The 13023-nt window shown below is 38.0% G+C and overlaps 1 protein-coding gene across 1 annotated transcript in view; it reads left to right on the top strand.

The window, feature by feature from the left end:
• Window positions 1-13023, top strand: part of LOC125229868 (octopamine receptor-like) — a 77956-nt gene that overhangs the window by 56613 nt on the left and 8320 nt on the right. Inside the window, exon 7 of the mRNA XM_048134806.1 lies at window positions 12002-12156. Coding sequence (XP_047990763.1) covers window positions 12002-12156 — 155 coding nt within the window. The remainder of the gene's footprint in view (window positions 1-12001; window positions 12157-13023) is intronic.

The following is a 13023-nucleotide window of genomic DNA, read 5'->3' as shown; positions in this document are numbered from 1 at the left end:
GCCTGCAATAGTTATCATGCAGGTAGCCATTTATGTAAGAGAGAACTTGGCAGCATACAAAACCAGGGGCGGCTCACTCCGCGATTCTATCGCCGCGCTACAAGTACATGTCAGCGGCCGCGAGTTCGCGGCCCATTCATTGGCGACGACCTTCGCGCGGTGAAATAATAGTTATTTGTATAATAGTTATTTATAGAATCATGAACTTGCGAGTTATTTATAGAATCCTGAACTTGCGAGTTTTTTAACACACGAAAAGTAAAATACATTTGCACCCGAGTGTAACACAAAACTTTTCCCCTCACTGTAGCGAGGAAACTATAACGCAAAAAATGCGTTTATCACTGGCTTCCAGTAGTTCCACAGGTGGTAATAGTACATTGTGCAACAAGGGGAGGAAGTTGAATATTACTAACGAGAGTAAGTTAAATCGCGACGGCTTGCCGGAGCGATTTAAAGACTCGAGTTAGTAATATTCATACTTCCCGAGTTACACACAATGTTTTTCATCACATTTGAGAGAAAAATACAGAGGAAACAGTCATAAGGCAAAACCTTCAACCGGCGGCGCGACCAGTAGTGTATCTTGATCTACATCAGATTATTCATATTAAATCCATTGTTTTTGATGACAAACACTTTTTGAACGAAAACAAACACGAAAATACTGCATATAAATTAAATGCAACGTTCAAAAAAGCATATAAATCATATAATTGAACTAAAATTGTACTTTATTTTGATCTGTTGTACTCTCCGTTGCTAGGCAACGGTGGGTGGCTCGCGTAAGCCCGCGGTCAAGCGCGAGTAGAGAGCATATTGTCAGATTGTAAATTATAACAATTTATCTGAGTTAAATTTTACGAAATAAATGCAAAACACACTGAAATAATTGTAAAACATAAATAAAATGCATTTTTCGTACCGTATAATATATTTTACAGCTTAATAGTAAAATTTTGGTTGTGCAATAAAAATCCTTGGCAGATTGAAGCATCCTTTGCCTGAAGTATTGTACGGATTATATTAATTTTTAAAACTAAATCCATTATTCCCTTGGGAATAAAATAGTACATTATGCTTCAGTACACGTAGACGCAATGATACCTTTAAACAGCAAATGTGATGAAAATGATCTTTATTACTAGATTCACCTACTTTTATCAATTTTAAAGCAATTAATTTGACTTTATTCAAGGTCAAATTACTTTACCCACTAGTGGATAAAATGCGTTTTTACCCGCTGGTATTAAAGGACAAAACACGTGTTACCGACCTAGTGAGGGGAAAAATTCAATGTTGGCTGCTCGCGTGCGGTCCGTTTGTTAATGTAGGTAAGAATTTAGAATGGCGTCATTTTGTGAACATCAAAGGAGTGAGCCTTCTGTACTTGTACTATTATACATATATTCTGTGACAAAACTAACAACATGTGTTCCAAGTACAACATTCGAAATGCCGGAAAGTTAGTAGGTATCGACCGTAAATTGGCGAAATCCTATTTACGGTCAAATTAACACATGTGATGGACCCTGCCGTCTATAATAAATTGCCGCAATATGTGGTTTAAGCGCCTAGTGTGTCGAACTTTAAGTACCTACCTATCGCTTAAAAAAATTGGCTGGTCGAGCACCCGTTCTACACTTATGACAATTTTTTTATTACCTAATTAGAAAAATATTTTTGTGCATTTTTTATGTGAATATTGCCTTACTTTTTGTAATTTCAATCTTCTGTCTATTTATTCTCTAAGTATTATTGTTGTATGAATATTATTTTTTTAAATCAAATCTTGACGTGTAAAATGGCGTTACAATATGAATAAATGAATATGAGTATGAGTAGTATGATTATTTTAACCATTGAAAGTTTGTACGGAACCCTCGGTGGGCGAGTCCGACTCGCACTTGGCCGGTTTTGTATAAGAATGTACTTAACTGAAGGAAAAGCATTTATATACGTAGTTACGCACGCACGATCGCACACACAATACACACATACAGATTAATTAATTCCCTCTATGTAAAAGCAGACGCTCTATGTACGAAGAAGACTTTAGAAACAGAATGAAAGTTGTTTCCAAAGTTACCAAAGAAACTTCGTTTTCAGTTACTATACAGGCTGTAATTGTTATAACGGGTAAGATTCAAAAGAGGTCATCATATAGCTGCTATTGAACGCAAAAAAATAAGTTTTATCCATCCAATTTTATCCAAAACTTTCCAATTTACATAAATGATGAATAAAAAATCATCCGAATCGCCCAATCAACTCGCCCCGCGCGCGAAACCGCTGCGCTGTACTGCAGTGATTGCGCGCTCGTTAAAGTATTTTTGAAACAAAATGAAAAAGGATAAAGTCTAGCAAAAAATAATGAGCGATATATGATATTTGATGTTTACACAGCCAGTCGATTATAAAAAGCTTCCGTAATGCGTGGGTTTCCGTAGCTCAATTGGTTAAGAGCAATGCACGGATTGCAGAAGATGCGGGTTCAAGTCCCGCCGGATGCGTAAATTTTTCAATTTTTTCATTTAATATAAAAATGTATAAAGTTACAGCCTGTATGTAAAAGTATCAAGCAAGCCAATTTTAATGTACTAATGAAATTTTAAATGATCCTGTGGATGAAACAAACAAGTAAACTTTCAAAGCAATTTTGTGTTGTTTCCATGGGTAACATTGTCATTACATTCGGTAATGTTAATTTAGTATTTTATGTGACTGCTACATAATTAAAAGCATTAAAACACGATTGTAAGTTTTTGAAGCAAATGAAACGAGTTTTCTTCAAAGGATCGCAGGCATATCTTAATGGCATACTTAATCTTCATTCATATAAGTACGCTTCAACAAAACTAACTTAAAAGATGGTTTGACAAAAATGGTTTATTGATGATCAGTGCTCATTAACTATACATTTTCCACCAGCGAGTATCGTGGCTTACTTCTCAGTATTGACCGTAATATGTATTATTATGTAATGTAAAATACCCTATAATGGACGGTGATGCCATTATGGACAAAATAAACACAAATCCTTAAAAATAAGTATCTAAAATTAGTTTCTAAAAACTGACGGCATTGTACCATAAACAAGAGTCATAGATCTGCTTAATTTTGAAGTTTCATTTAATTCGGTTATTTCTGAACGATTTTGCGGCAAGATAAAACTCATCAGTTTACTGAAAAAAAGATCACGACGAATTCTTAGTAATGTTACTAAGAGAGTTGAGTTCATGTAAAAAATAATAAAAATAATAATACTTGGTGTAAACTTGAATGAGTTTTACTTACTGCATTAACCATGAGATAAGGTATAAAACATACTAGTTTGTTACTCCAAAAATATAAATAAATAGTGTTATTTTGCGAGTGTCCATAACTGGAACCGGAAAACTGCCTAGCTCCTATGATGGACAAGGAACAATTTACGAAACCAAAATTTACAAGAAACATACCTATGTTAAAATAACCCAAACTAATTTTATTTTGGGTAGGTATATAAAATTGACTAATTAAGTATCAGATGGATGGCTTTAAAAGTAAAATTTTAAACTTATTTCACTGTCCATAATGGGGCAACCATTACTGGAGAACTGCCGTCCATGATTGGAGAAAAAACACCTCATTTTAATTTGTTAACTATGAAGAAACCAATAGGAGTATCTATTCTGTAATATGCTTAAAATGTAAAAGAAGGATAAGACATTCAAGTTTTAACACGCTAAGCGGTAAAATTTATACACGTATCAGTGAAATATCAAAAATAGGCAAAATTTTTTTATTTATTTATTTATTTAAACTTTATTGCACAGTAAAAATATACAGTTACAAAAGGCGAACTTAATGCTACATGGCATTCTCTACCAGTCAACCTTTAGGCCAAACAGACAAGACCAAAAAAAGGTGCGGGATATGTAAAGAACACTAAAGACTTGATTTTATTGGACTACGTTATAGAAAAAAAAATAGGGACTTATGTAAATATATTTACCTATTTAAGACACTAATAACTATAATAAATACATATATTAATAATAAATACATATAAATTACATATTATAGATTTACATAAATATAACATATATACATACATATACATTTAAATATATATATATATACCTGCTCTAAATATACTTAGTCTTGATACTTCTCAAAATGTTTTCGCAGCTTGCGCTTGAATGTAAATTTAGTTTCGGCCTGTCGTATGTCAAGAGGCAAATCATTCCAGAGGCGTACGGCTTGCACTGTGAAAGAATTGGACATGGCATTGGAACGATGATGTGGGACAGCTAGAACAAGCTTACGAGCAGTGCGAAGTTCGCCACCTGGCCGAGCAGTAACAAATTTGAATTTAGACCGCAAGTAATCGGGTGCCGCTGGGTCGTATAAAATGGAGAACAGTGTGCATAAGGACCTAAGACTTCTGCGCTCACGAATGCGGAGCCAGTTGAGTTGTCGGCGAAAGGCGGACACATGGTCGTACTTGCGCAGGCCGAAAATGAACCTAATGCAATTGTTCAGAGCACGGTCCAGCTTGTCCAGAAGACCTTGCGACACATTCGTACAGCACACATCACAGTAGTCAAAGATGGGTAAAACGAGAGCTTGAATAAGGAGAATTTTAGTTGACACAGGCAGAAAATTCTTAAACCTATACAGTGATCGCAAGGTGTACGTGATTCTTCGACACATATCAGACACTTGGGGCTCCCAAGTCAGGCCACAGTCAAATATCAACCCCAGATTTTTAGCCTTAGTCGAGAATGGAATTACACTGTCTTCGTAGAGAATCGGTGCAACGAGCTCAAAATTGGTATTTAAGACCAGTCGCGGGTTCCCGATGATGATAGCCTGACACTTGGAAGGATTCACAGCTATTCCGAAGTCTTTAGACCAAGATGAGATGCGATTGAGATCCTCATTCAATTTCGCGATAGCCTCGTCGGCATCATCAAGCCGCGTTTGTGTGTATAGTTGTAGGTCATCGGCATATAAATGGTATGAACACTGAAGTTTGGAAGTAATCATGTTAATAAAAACGGAAAACAAAAGAGGAGAGAGTATACCGCCCTGAGGGACGCCCGTAGTAAGGTCACACCAGTCGGAGAGCGACCGGTCAGCTCGGACAGCCTGGCTACGCCCCTGCAGGTAGGATGCAAACCAATCCGCTACTGACAACGAGACATTTAAGCGACTAAGGGCAGCAAGGAGGAGTTCATGATTTACTGCGTTAAATGCGTTCGTAAAGTCAATTAGGACCATGATAGTAACAAGTGAAGATTCCATGCCAAACCGAACATCTTCAACTACTTTTAATAGCGCGGTTGTGGTACTATGACCGGGACGAAAACCTGACTGTAACGGTGAGAGGAGATGTTTGGAAAAAATATGGGCGGATAACTGTTTATGTACCACAGCCTCGAGGACCTTCGAAAGGAACGGAAGTATGGAAATAGGACGGAATTCCTTAAGAAGAGTAGGAGTAGACGTTTTTGGGAGGGGGATAACAAAGGCCTTGCGCCATGCCGACGGAAAGACACCCGAAAACATAGAGAAATTTACAATGTGAGTGATAATTGGAACAATACTATCTAAAATGTGTACTATCATGGCCCTACTTATCTCATCATGTCCGATCGCATTCGACTTCACCGAAATAATCACCTTACGTATCTCGTCGTCAGTAGCCGGAGTGAAAGAAAATTTGGTTTCAGATAGTGATGGCAAATTATTGATATGTGCTAAGCTAAAAGATTTTGAAGTCGGATCTAGGCTAGAAGTTTTAGAAAAATGAGCATTAAAATCATTTAAAGAAAATGGTAAGGTGTTCGAATTAGAACGGGAGCTACCCACACCAATTGATTTTAAAAACTTCCAAGTGTCGGCAGAAGAAGAAACATTGACATTGTTGTGAATATACTTCCGTTTCGCAGATCGTACCATCATGTTGCAACGATTCCGAGCAGATTTGTAAGCGGTCCAATTTTCATCACACCGATGATTTTTAAACTTAACGAATGCTCGATCGCGTGTCGTCATTGCAATACGGACCGATCGAGTAATCCACGAAGCGGGCGGCCGCTTCAGTTTGACGTTACCAAGAATATTATATACCATGGATTTTGCGTGCCGACCAATGAGTTGAAGCCAGGTTCATTCACCTTTACTCCTATGTTCTATCTCTTTCCGACACTGTGATGTATTGCCAGATTAGTTACTAAAAAAAACGTATAAAACATTCTTCAATCAAATTGACTTACTTTTCTTTGTATTATACGAAAAAAAACTCAATCAAAAACCTTATTTCTCCGGTATTTACCTCCTGCGTACTATGGGAACACTAATAATAAAAAAATATGCCCGATATGTCAGAATTGTCAAAAGTCATTCACCGATTCAGATATTTATTTTGCGAAATAAACGTTTTTCGACGATTTACTTAAGTTCTGCGCTATGTATTGCATAGTGAACCATTGTGGAAGTAAATGGAAACCGAAATCCGACGTAAAATTTCACAAGTAAGTACTTATTTTACCAAAATGTTCATAAACCTCGCTGGCAATAAATTTTCTGCTATTTTGCTTGTAATCTTGGTTAGTTCTTATCATTATATTGTTTTCATTGTCTCAAATTATATCAAAATTCCCACGAATAGGTTTAGAACGATAAATATGACCTTTAAAGAAAAATAATGCTATGTGTGGTTTAACGACTAGGGTGACCAATCTTTTTTCTTGCATGGTATTTACTCTTATTGAATGGAGCTAAATCTATCAACTTGGTACGGTTTCTATGTTCATAGTTCATATCACAGTATAATAATACCAACTTTATTGTTTATGTCTTTACAATTAACATGAATAATATTAAACTTTTCAGTGTTCCAAAAGATGAAGGAAGGAGGCAGCGTTGGCTGTCGATTGTACCGATAAAAGGAAATGTTTCAGAGCGTTCGACAATTTGCAGATTTGCACTTTAAGCCTGAAGATTATGACACAGAAAGAAATTTTAAAAATCGGTCCAGTAACGACGGAGATATCGTGGCATAAACATTAAATTGAGATACATATATATATATATATACATGCGAAGAGAATTGAAATACGTACGAATTGAGAACCACCTTCCTTGAGATTTGGGGCGGCGCTTAAAAATAAAGATACTGTTTTAAAACGTCCTAGTATTTCATTATTTCCCCATTGACAAATACTTCCCTTATATTTTTGTGGCTATTCCCACTAGTTACCACCAAGTTTTTACCTGTCCTAACTACTGGGATTTTCCCCACATTGTTAATTACCACACCGGGGTTGATAGCTACTGGGATTAGTTTTCCCAGTAGTTACTACCAAAATATTATTGTGATAGTTTAAAGTGACTGAAACATTTTTTAATAAATACAGGTGTCAGTAAAAGAAAAGTTATATTTTAAGCCTCGTGTTGCAACACTCACCACGCTCTTATTCTGGAACGGTTCTGAAAAAAAAATCCCAGTAGTTTACCACTGGTAAAAACTGTACCGTATTTTGTGGCGTAAGGCAAAGTAACTGCAGAGTGGTATAGAAATGGACCTTATTGGCGGTTGACAAATTAGTAAGGTGCATTAAAGTAATTCCGAATGACAGAAATGTTCAGATAATTCCGAAAGGGGAATCTTGATATGACGGAAATAATAGTGATTTCTATGCGACTTTCCTAATTAGACGACTTTCGGAATTGCCCTAATGTACCTTACTTTTTGAGTTTGTGAGGATGGATGTTCACTTTCGTGATAAAACGATTGATCGGATTTGAATTTAATAAGTTACAAAATTAATCAGTCGTATAAACGTAATACGTCAAATTCCGCGGGATATCCCTAATGTATGCTTAATCATGGACACCCTAAAGAAAGAGATGCAAGACCGGCGTGACGTAATTCAAGGTCAAATTTTCTGGCTTCAACGTAATGTTCGGCACGCAATATCCATGGTATATAATATTCTTGGACGTTACGAACGGGCGCGTGAGTGTCAAATAATTTTAAAACTGCCGCATTTAGTGCATCTACCGCGTCATCAACCGTTGGTGCTGTAAGTGTCGGTGTCCAGTCGATGTCACCGGCGTCACGTTGTAGTGCATCAGCATCGAGCCTCGCGAAACTACGTAGTTTAATTGAGACTGGTACCAACTTAGGAGGTCGAACTTTGTAACACAGGTAAATAAGATCGTGCCGTGAGAACCCAGGCGCCGCAAATTGGCCTACTTTGCCCACATAGTCATTCGATGAGGTCAAGATGAGATCTAGCCAAGAGTCCGATGTGTCTGTATTATAATGTGTGGCGTTTAAAGGCAGCACATTAAGGGCCGCAGATTCAATTAGGGACAATAACTTGCGAGACCGGGTATTATTTTTCAAGAGATCGGTATTAAAGTCGCCCATGATCACGTGGTGTGTGCCTTCTGTTATGAAAGATGTGAGCAGTACTTCTAATGATAAGAAATAATCTACTGTAGGTGGACAATAAATTACCCCTAGAACGACCTTTGCTCCCTTAATATTTACTTCGACGACCAAGTGCTCCATGGAGTTAGAAAATTGAGTAGGAGACGATGAAAGAATATTGAAGGGTATGTCGCTGCGCAGGTACATGGCAACACCGCCACCGCCTTTGCCCGTACGGTCGTTGCGCAGAAGAATGTATCCAGGGAGCCCATACGAAGTTGATGGAAGATTTGGTTTTAGCCAAGTTTCTGATACCAGTATTGCATGAGCGCAGCCAGTGGAGAAGGTGTCAAGGAGATCGCTATGGTGGCTGGGAATGCTTTGAGCATTTAAATGGCAAATGTTAAGAAATTTGTGAGAGTTCTGGAATTCACGAGTGATAAGATCACCGAGCGTTTCCGGCTCGGACAACGTCGAGTCATCGAGAGAGTGGAAAGACGAGGACAAGTCGCAAGCTGAGTAAAATGATGCATCATCTATCATATTATACTAGTGCAGGTATGTAGATTAAATACATATAAAATATTAATATAATATTATAAATAATAATTTACGTATATATAAATAACAACAAAATTAAATAAGCTAATTTCAAACTATGTGATAGCCGGAGGGCACTGTTAGAACCCGCCGGTTGACCGTTTTCTTACAGGTGATAGGTACTACTCAATAAAAACATAATTATAAAACAGATTGTTACACATTCATCGCAAAAAACAGAGATAAGCTCATTTCAAAGGTACCAAAGAATAAAATTTAAAAGTAAAAACGAACAAAGAAGAAAAAAAGAACATAGTTATGCAGGTATCCGAACAAACAAATCTGACAGATGACACTAATGACAGTGACACTAGTGACAGTATTGACTTGATAGTTTTATATCGAACATTCGATTCGTACAAAATACAGGGTATAATATGAAAAGTTAATCAAAACATTACTTAAGTAACTAAAAGAGAGGTAGATGATTATTACTAAAAGTGAAGCTGCCGATTTAACAACCTACCGTGACAAACGATACCTATGTTGTTTACTACTCGATTACAAGTAAAAAGCAACAAAGCATTAAACGAAGGAGTATCACTGCGGCGCGCGTTTCGCACGACGTTCATGGGTCTGCTTCGGGACTGGAACCTTCATTGACGCCTGGGAGGCTGGTTTCAGAGCAGGACTTGAAGCAGGCTCGCCGGCTGCAGACGGTGCTGGTGCCGGCAGGGCGGCCGGCGCGGGCGCAGGTGCAGAGCCATCACCGGACGACTGCTCAGAGGGATGCTGGGCGATCAGGGCTTGAAGCTGATCAGATGTCGTCACTCGCTCCTTCTTGCCGCTGGATACTTTTATATAGATGTTACCATCAAGACTCCAGACACTGCGCACTCCAAAATGCCTGCGGGCTGCAAGGAACAATGACTGTCTCTGCCTGGTCAGGAACTCCGACAGCACTACAGATGTGCCTTTAAGAGCAGTTTTTTTGGCCCACACTGCATTTTTAACAGCATAGTCAGAGAATCTGACAAGGACGGGGCGAGGTCGGCCAGCTTTACCACCAATTCTGTGACACACTAAAATGGAATTACTGGTCACCTCAGGCAATGACATGTCTTGCTGACAAACCGTCACAATCACCTCGGAGATGTTTTCATTGGCGGCCTCTGCAACTCCACCAAACAGCAAATATTTCCTGCGGTGCCTCATTTCAATATTGTCAACAGTGTTGTTGATCACCTCTATCTGCTGACGGAGAAGCAGCAGCATAGCATTGAAGTGTGTTTTGAAAGTGACAACCTCCTCGCTCAAGCTACTGATGGTGGGATGTGTGAGCGGTGTAGTTGAAGCGGACTTCAATGCGGCGTCCAGCTCTTCAAACCGTTTGGCAAAGGAAGTCTCCAGTGATTTCTGTGATTGCAGGACTGCCTCCAGTGAAGTCATTTTCTTGCTTCTTTTATTAAAAACTACTGGTGATAGTCAGTGAAGTTAGGGTCCAAAGGTCAACCGGCAGGTGTGAATATTGAGTTTCTTATAAGTGCATAGGATCCAGCACACTACAGGGTATGTACTATAAGGCTAAAAAAGCACTATTTTTATTTGGAAAAAAAATACTTTTAGTTATTTTAAATTAAATTAATTAAATAAAGTTCTTAACTGACATGTGTTGACTTTTCACACCTACCCCAAAAAAAAAAATTTTATCTTAAACTGTCCATGATTGGGTCCGTTACCTTATCAAAATAAAATATATAATTATTATTTTCGCTTCACCAACTGGTAAAGACCTTCAACCTTCAAATCAAGAGTGAACAGGTATCTTCTGGGCGAGCTCACTCCATCGTAGGCCACGTCTTTGCCTTCGGCTAGTCTGTGGCCAAAAGTAAGCCCATTTATAATATAAAAAAAGGCTATCTTCTTTATATTTGAAAATTAATAGACAAAGTTTCATTTTATCCACAAGAGTGCAATCATCGCAATATGACTCTTTTTTGTGTAATAACGTTTTTAGGATATCGAATACCGGCAACCGATGTCGTACCAACAGTAAAAATTACGATGCACTAGCAAATACAGATTTTTATAATATAGGCCATTTGCTTATTGCTCCTGAGCATATTATGGAGAACTATGATATATACATCGTCACTACTTTTAAAAAATCTCGTATCTCACGCTGTTCCTCAAAGTTAAAACGCAGTAAGTCTATATGCATTCCATACATACTTACTACAATTTCCTTTTCATTGACAGACGAAGATACAAGTTTTTTTTTAAAGTAGTGACGACATGTATGTTTTCCATGATATTGGTATTATCCTTTATTTATCTCTTTTCTTAGATTAGGTTTTTTACAATATGAGTATAAAAGTAAAATAAAATAAAACACTTACAAAACAATATAAAACATATAAACACATTATAAAAAACCTAACCTAGGGTGCCGCCAGCAGCGGGGCAGGGCCCAAGCTGCCGGTGGTTAGGGCTGCAGAGAGAGGAACCGTCGGACTATCCGCGCCGTGTCCAAGATCACCGCCTTCTGCATCTGACCCTTGATCCAACCACCTAGCGAGAGTCTCTCGAGATGTTGGTCGAGACTCTTCGCTATGAGACCGTTCGCTGAAACGACTATCGGGACAATGATCGTCGAATCAACATCCCACATAGCGGTTATCTCGTAAGCCAAATCTAGGTACTTACTGGACTTGTCCTTCTCGGCTTTCACGAGATTCTCACCATGATATTATATTATTATCATTTCTCGAAACTTTTATGCGCATAACATTTCATGGAATTCGCTCACATGTACACGTACGAGTACACTCGTATAAAATCTTATAAAATCCTATTATAACACCTCAATAAGCGCCTTATATAATTATTAAATTATTCAGTAATTTTATAGTATAATAAGATCCATCTGATAAGTATAATGACCATTAGAAATATGTACGTTACGCATAGATTAGAAAATGTGAGTCACCTTCAGCAATTCCATTCTTATAACTTCTATTTATTTCTTAGAACGAAGAAAAGATGACTCGGGAATTCGAAGAAGTAAATAAGACGAATTCCGAGTTAGAGGGCGAAGTGACACGACGTCAACAAATCGTCGGCGAGCTGGGGAAGAAACTTGAAACTATGAAACCGGAGATTCCTGAAAACTTGCCTTTGGTGATGTGAGTTCAAATCTCAATACATTATAGAAAATGTTCAGGAAGAACACAGACCAACCCCTATAGACATCCATTACAAGACGACTCGCGGTCGCCAGCCTTCCTAGTATTTGCACTGATATAAGCGCGGGCGCTCGCCGTGCCCGATCAGTATCGACCAAGTAACAGACCCGAAAGCAGCGCGTGTTTTTCGCACTAAAAAATTGGAAAAGGGTATTTTGATGCCTTAAAGATGTCCACCTGTAGTGTGAAATGGTGTGGAAAGGTAACAAGAAGCTCAAATTTAAAAACAGACGGCATTACATTCCACAAATAAGTCATATTAATAATTTAATATCTGGGCGACCGAGCTTCGCTCGGTTCTATTTTAATATATCACGTCTTTAGATAAAAAAAACTCTTATAAATACAAAAACAAAAAAAAAGACAAAAAACAAAAACTTAATTTCTGGCCGGGATTCGAAACCCTGACACCTACGATCTATCTGCGTACATTAGACCGACCTCGTGCGACTGAGCTACGCGGAATCGATGCGCGCGCGGCAAAATTAAGGACCATATTTTACGTTTACAAATGCGAAAGAAAAACTCAAGAAAACTCGAAAATTCGCGTTTTCCGGGATCTAAGGCTACGCTAGATCGATTTTTCACCCCGAAAACCCCCACAAAACAAATTTCAGCGAAATCGTTAGAGCGGTTTCCGAGATCGTCGGTATATATAAATAAATAAATAAATAAATAAATAAATAAATAAATAAATATACAAGAATTGCTCGTTTAATAGTATAAGATTCAGAGCCGGCATAGGTCAACTTACATTGGCCACTTACGCGTCAGTAGAGGGACAGTCATACTTCTGTCCCTTTTCAT

The sequence above is a fragment of the Leguminivora glycinivorella genome, chromosome 9 (genome assembly GCF_023078275.1).
Source record: "Leguminivora glycinivorella isolate SPB_JAAS2020 chromosome 9, LegGlyc_1.1, whole genome shotgun sequence".
Lineage (NCBI taxonomy): Eukaryota > Metazoa > Arthropoda > Insecta > Lepidoptera > Tortricidae > Leguminivora > Leguminivora glycinivorella.
This window is presented reverse-complemented; position numbering and strand designations above follow the sequence as displayed.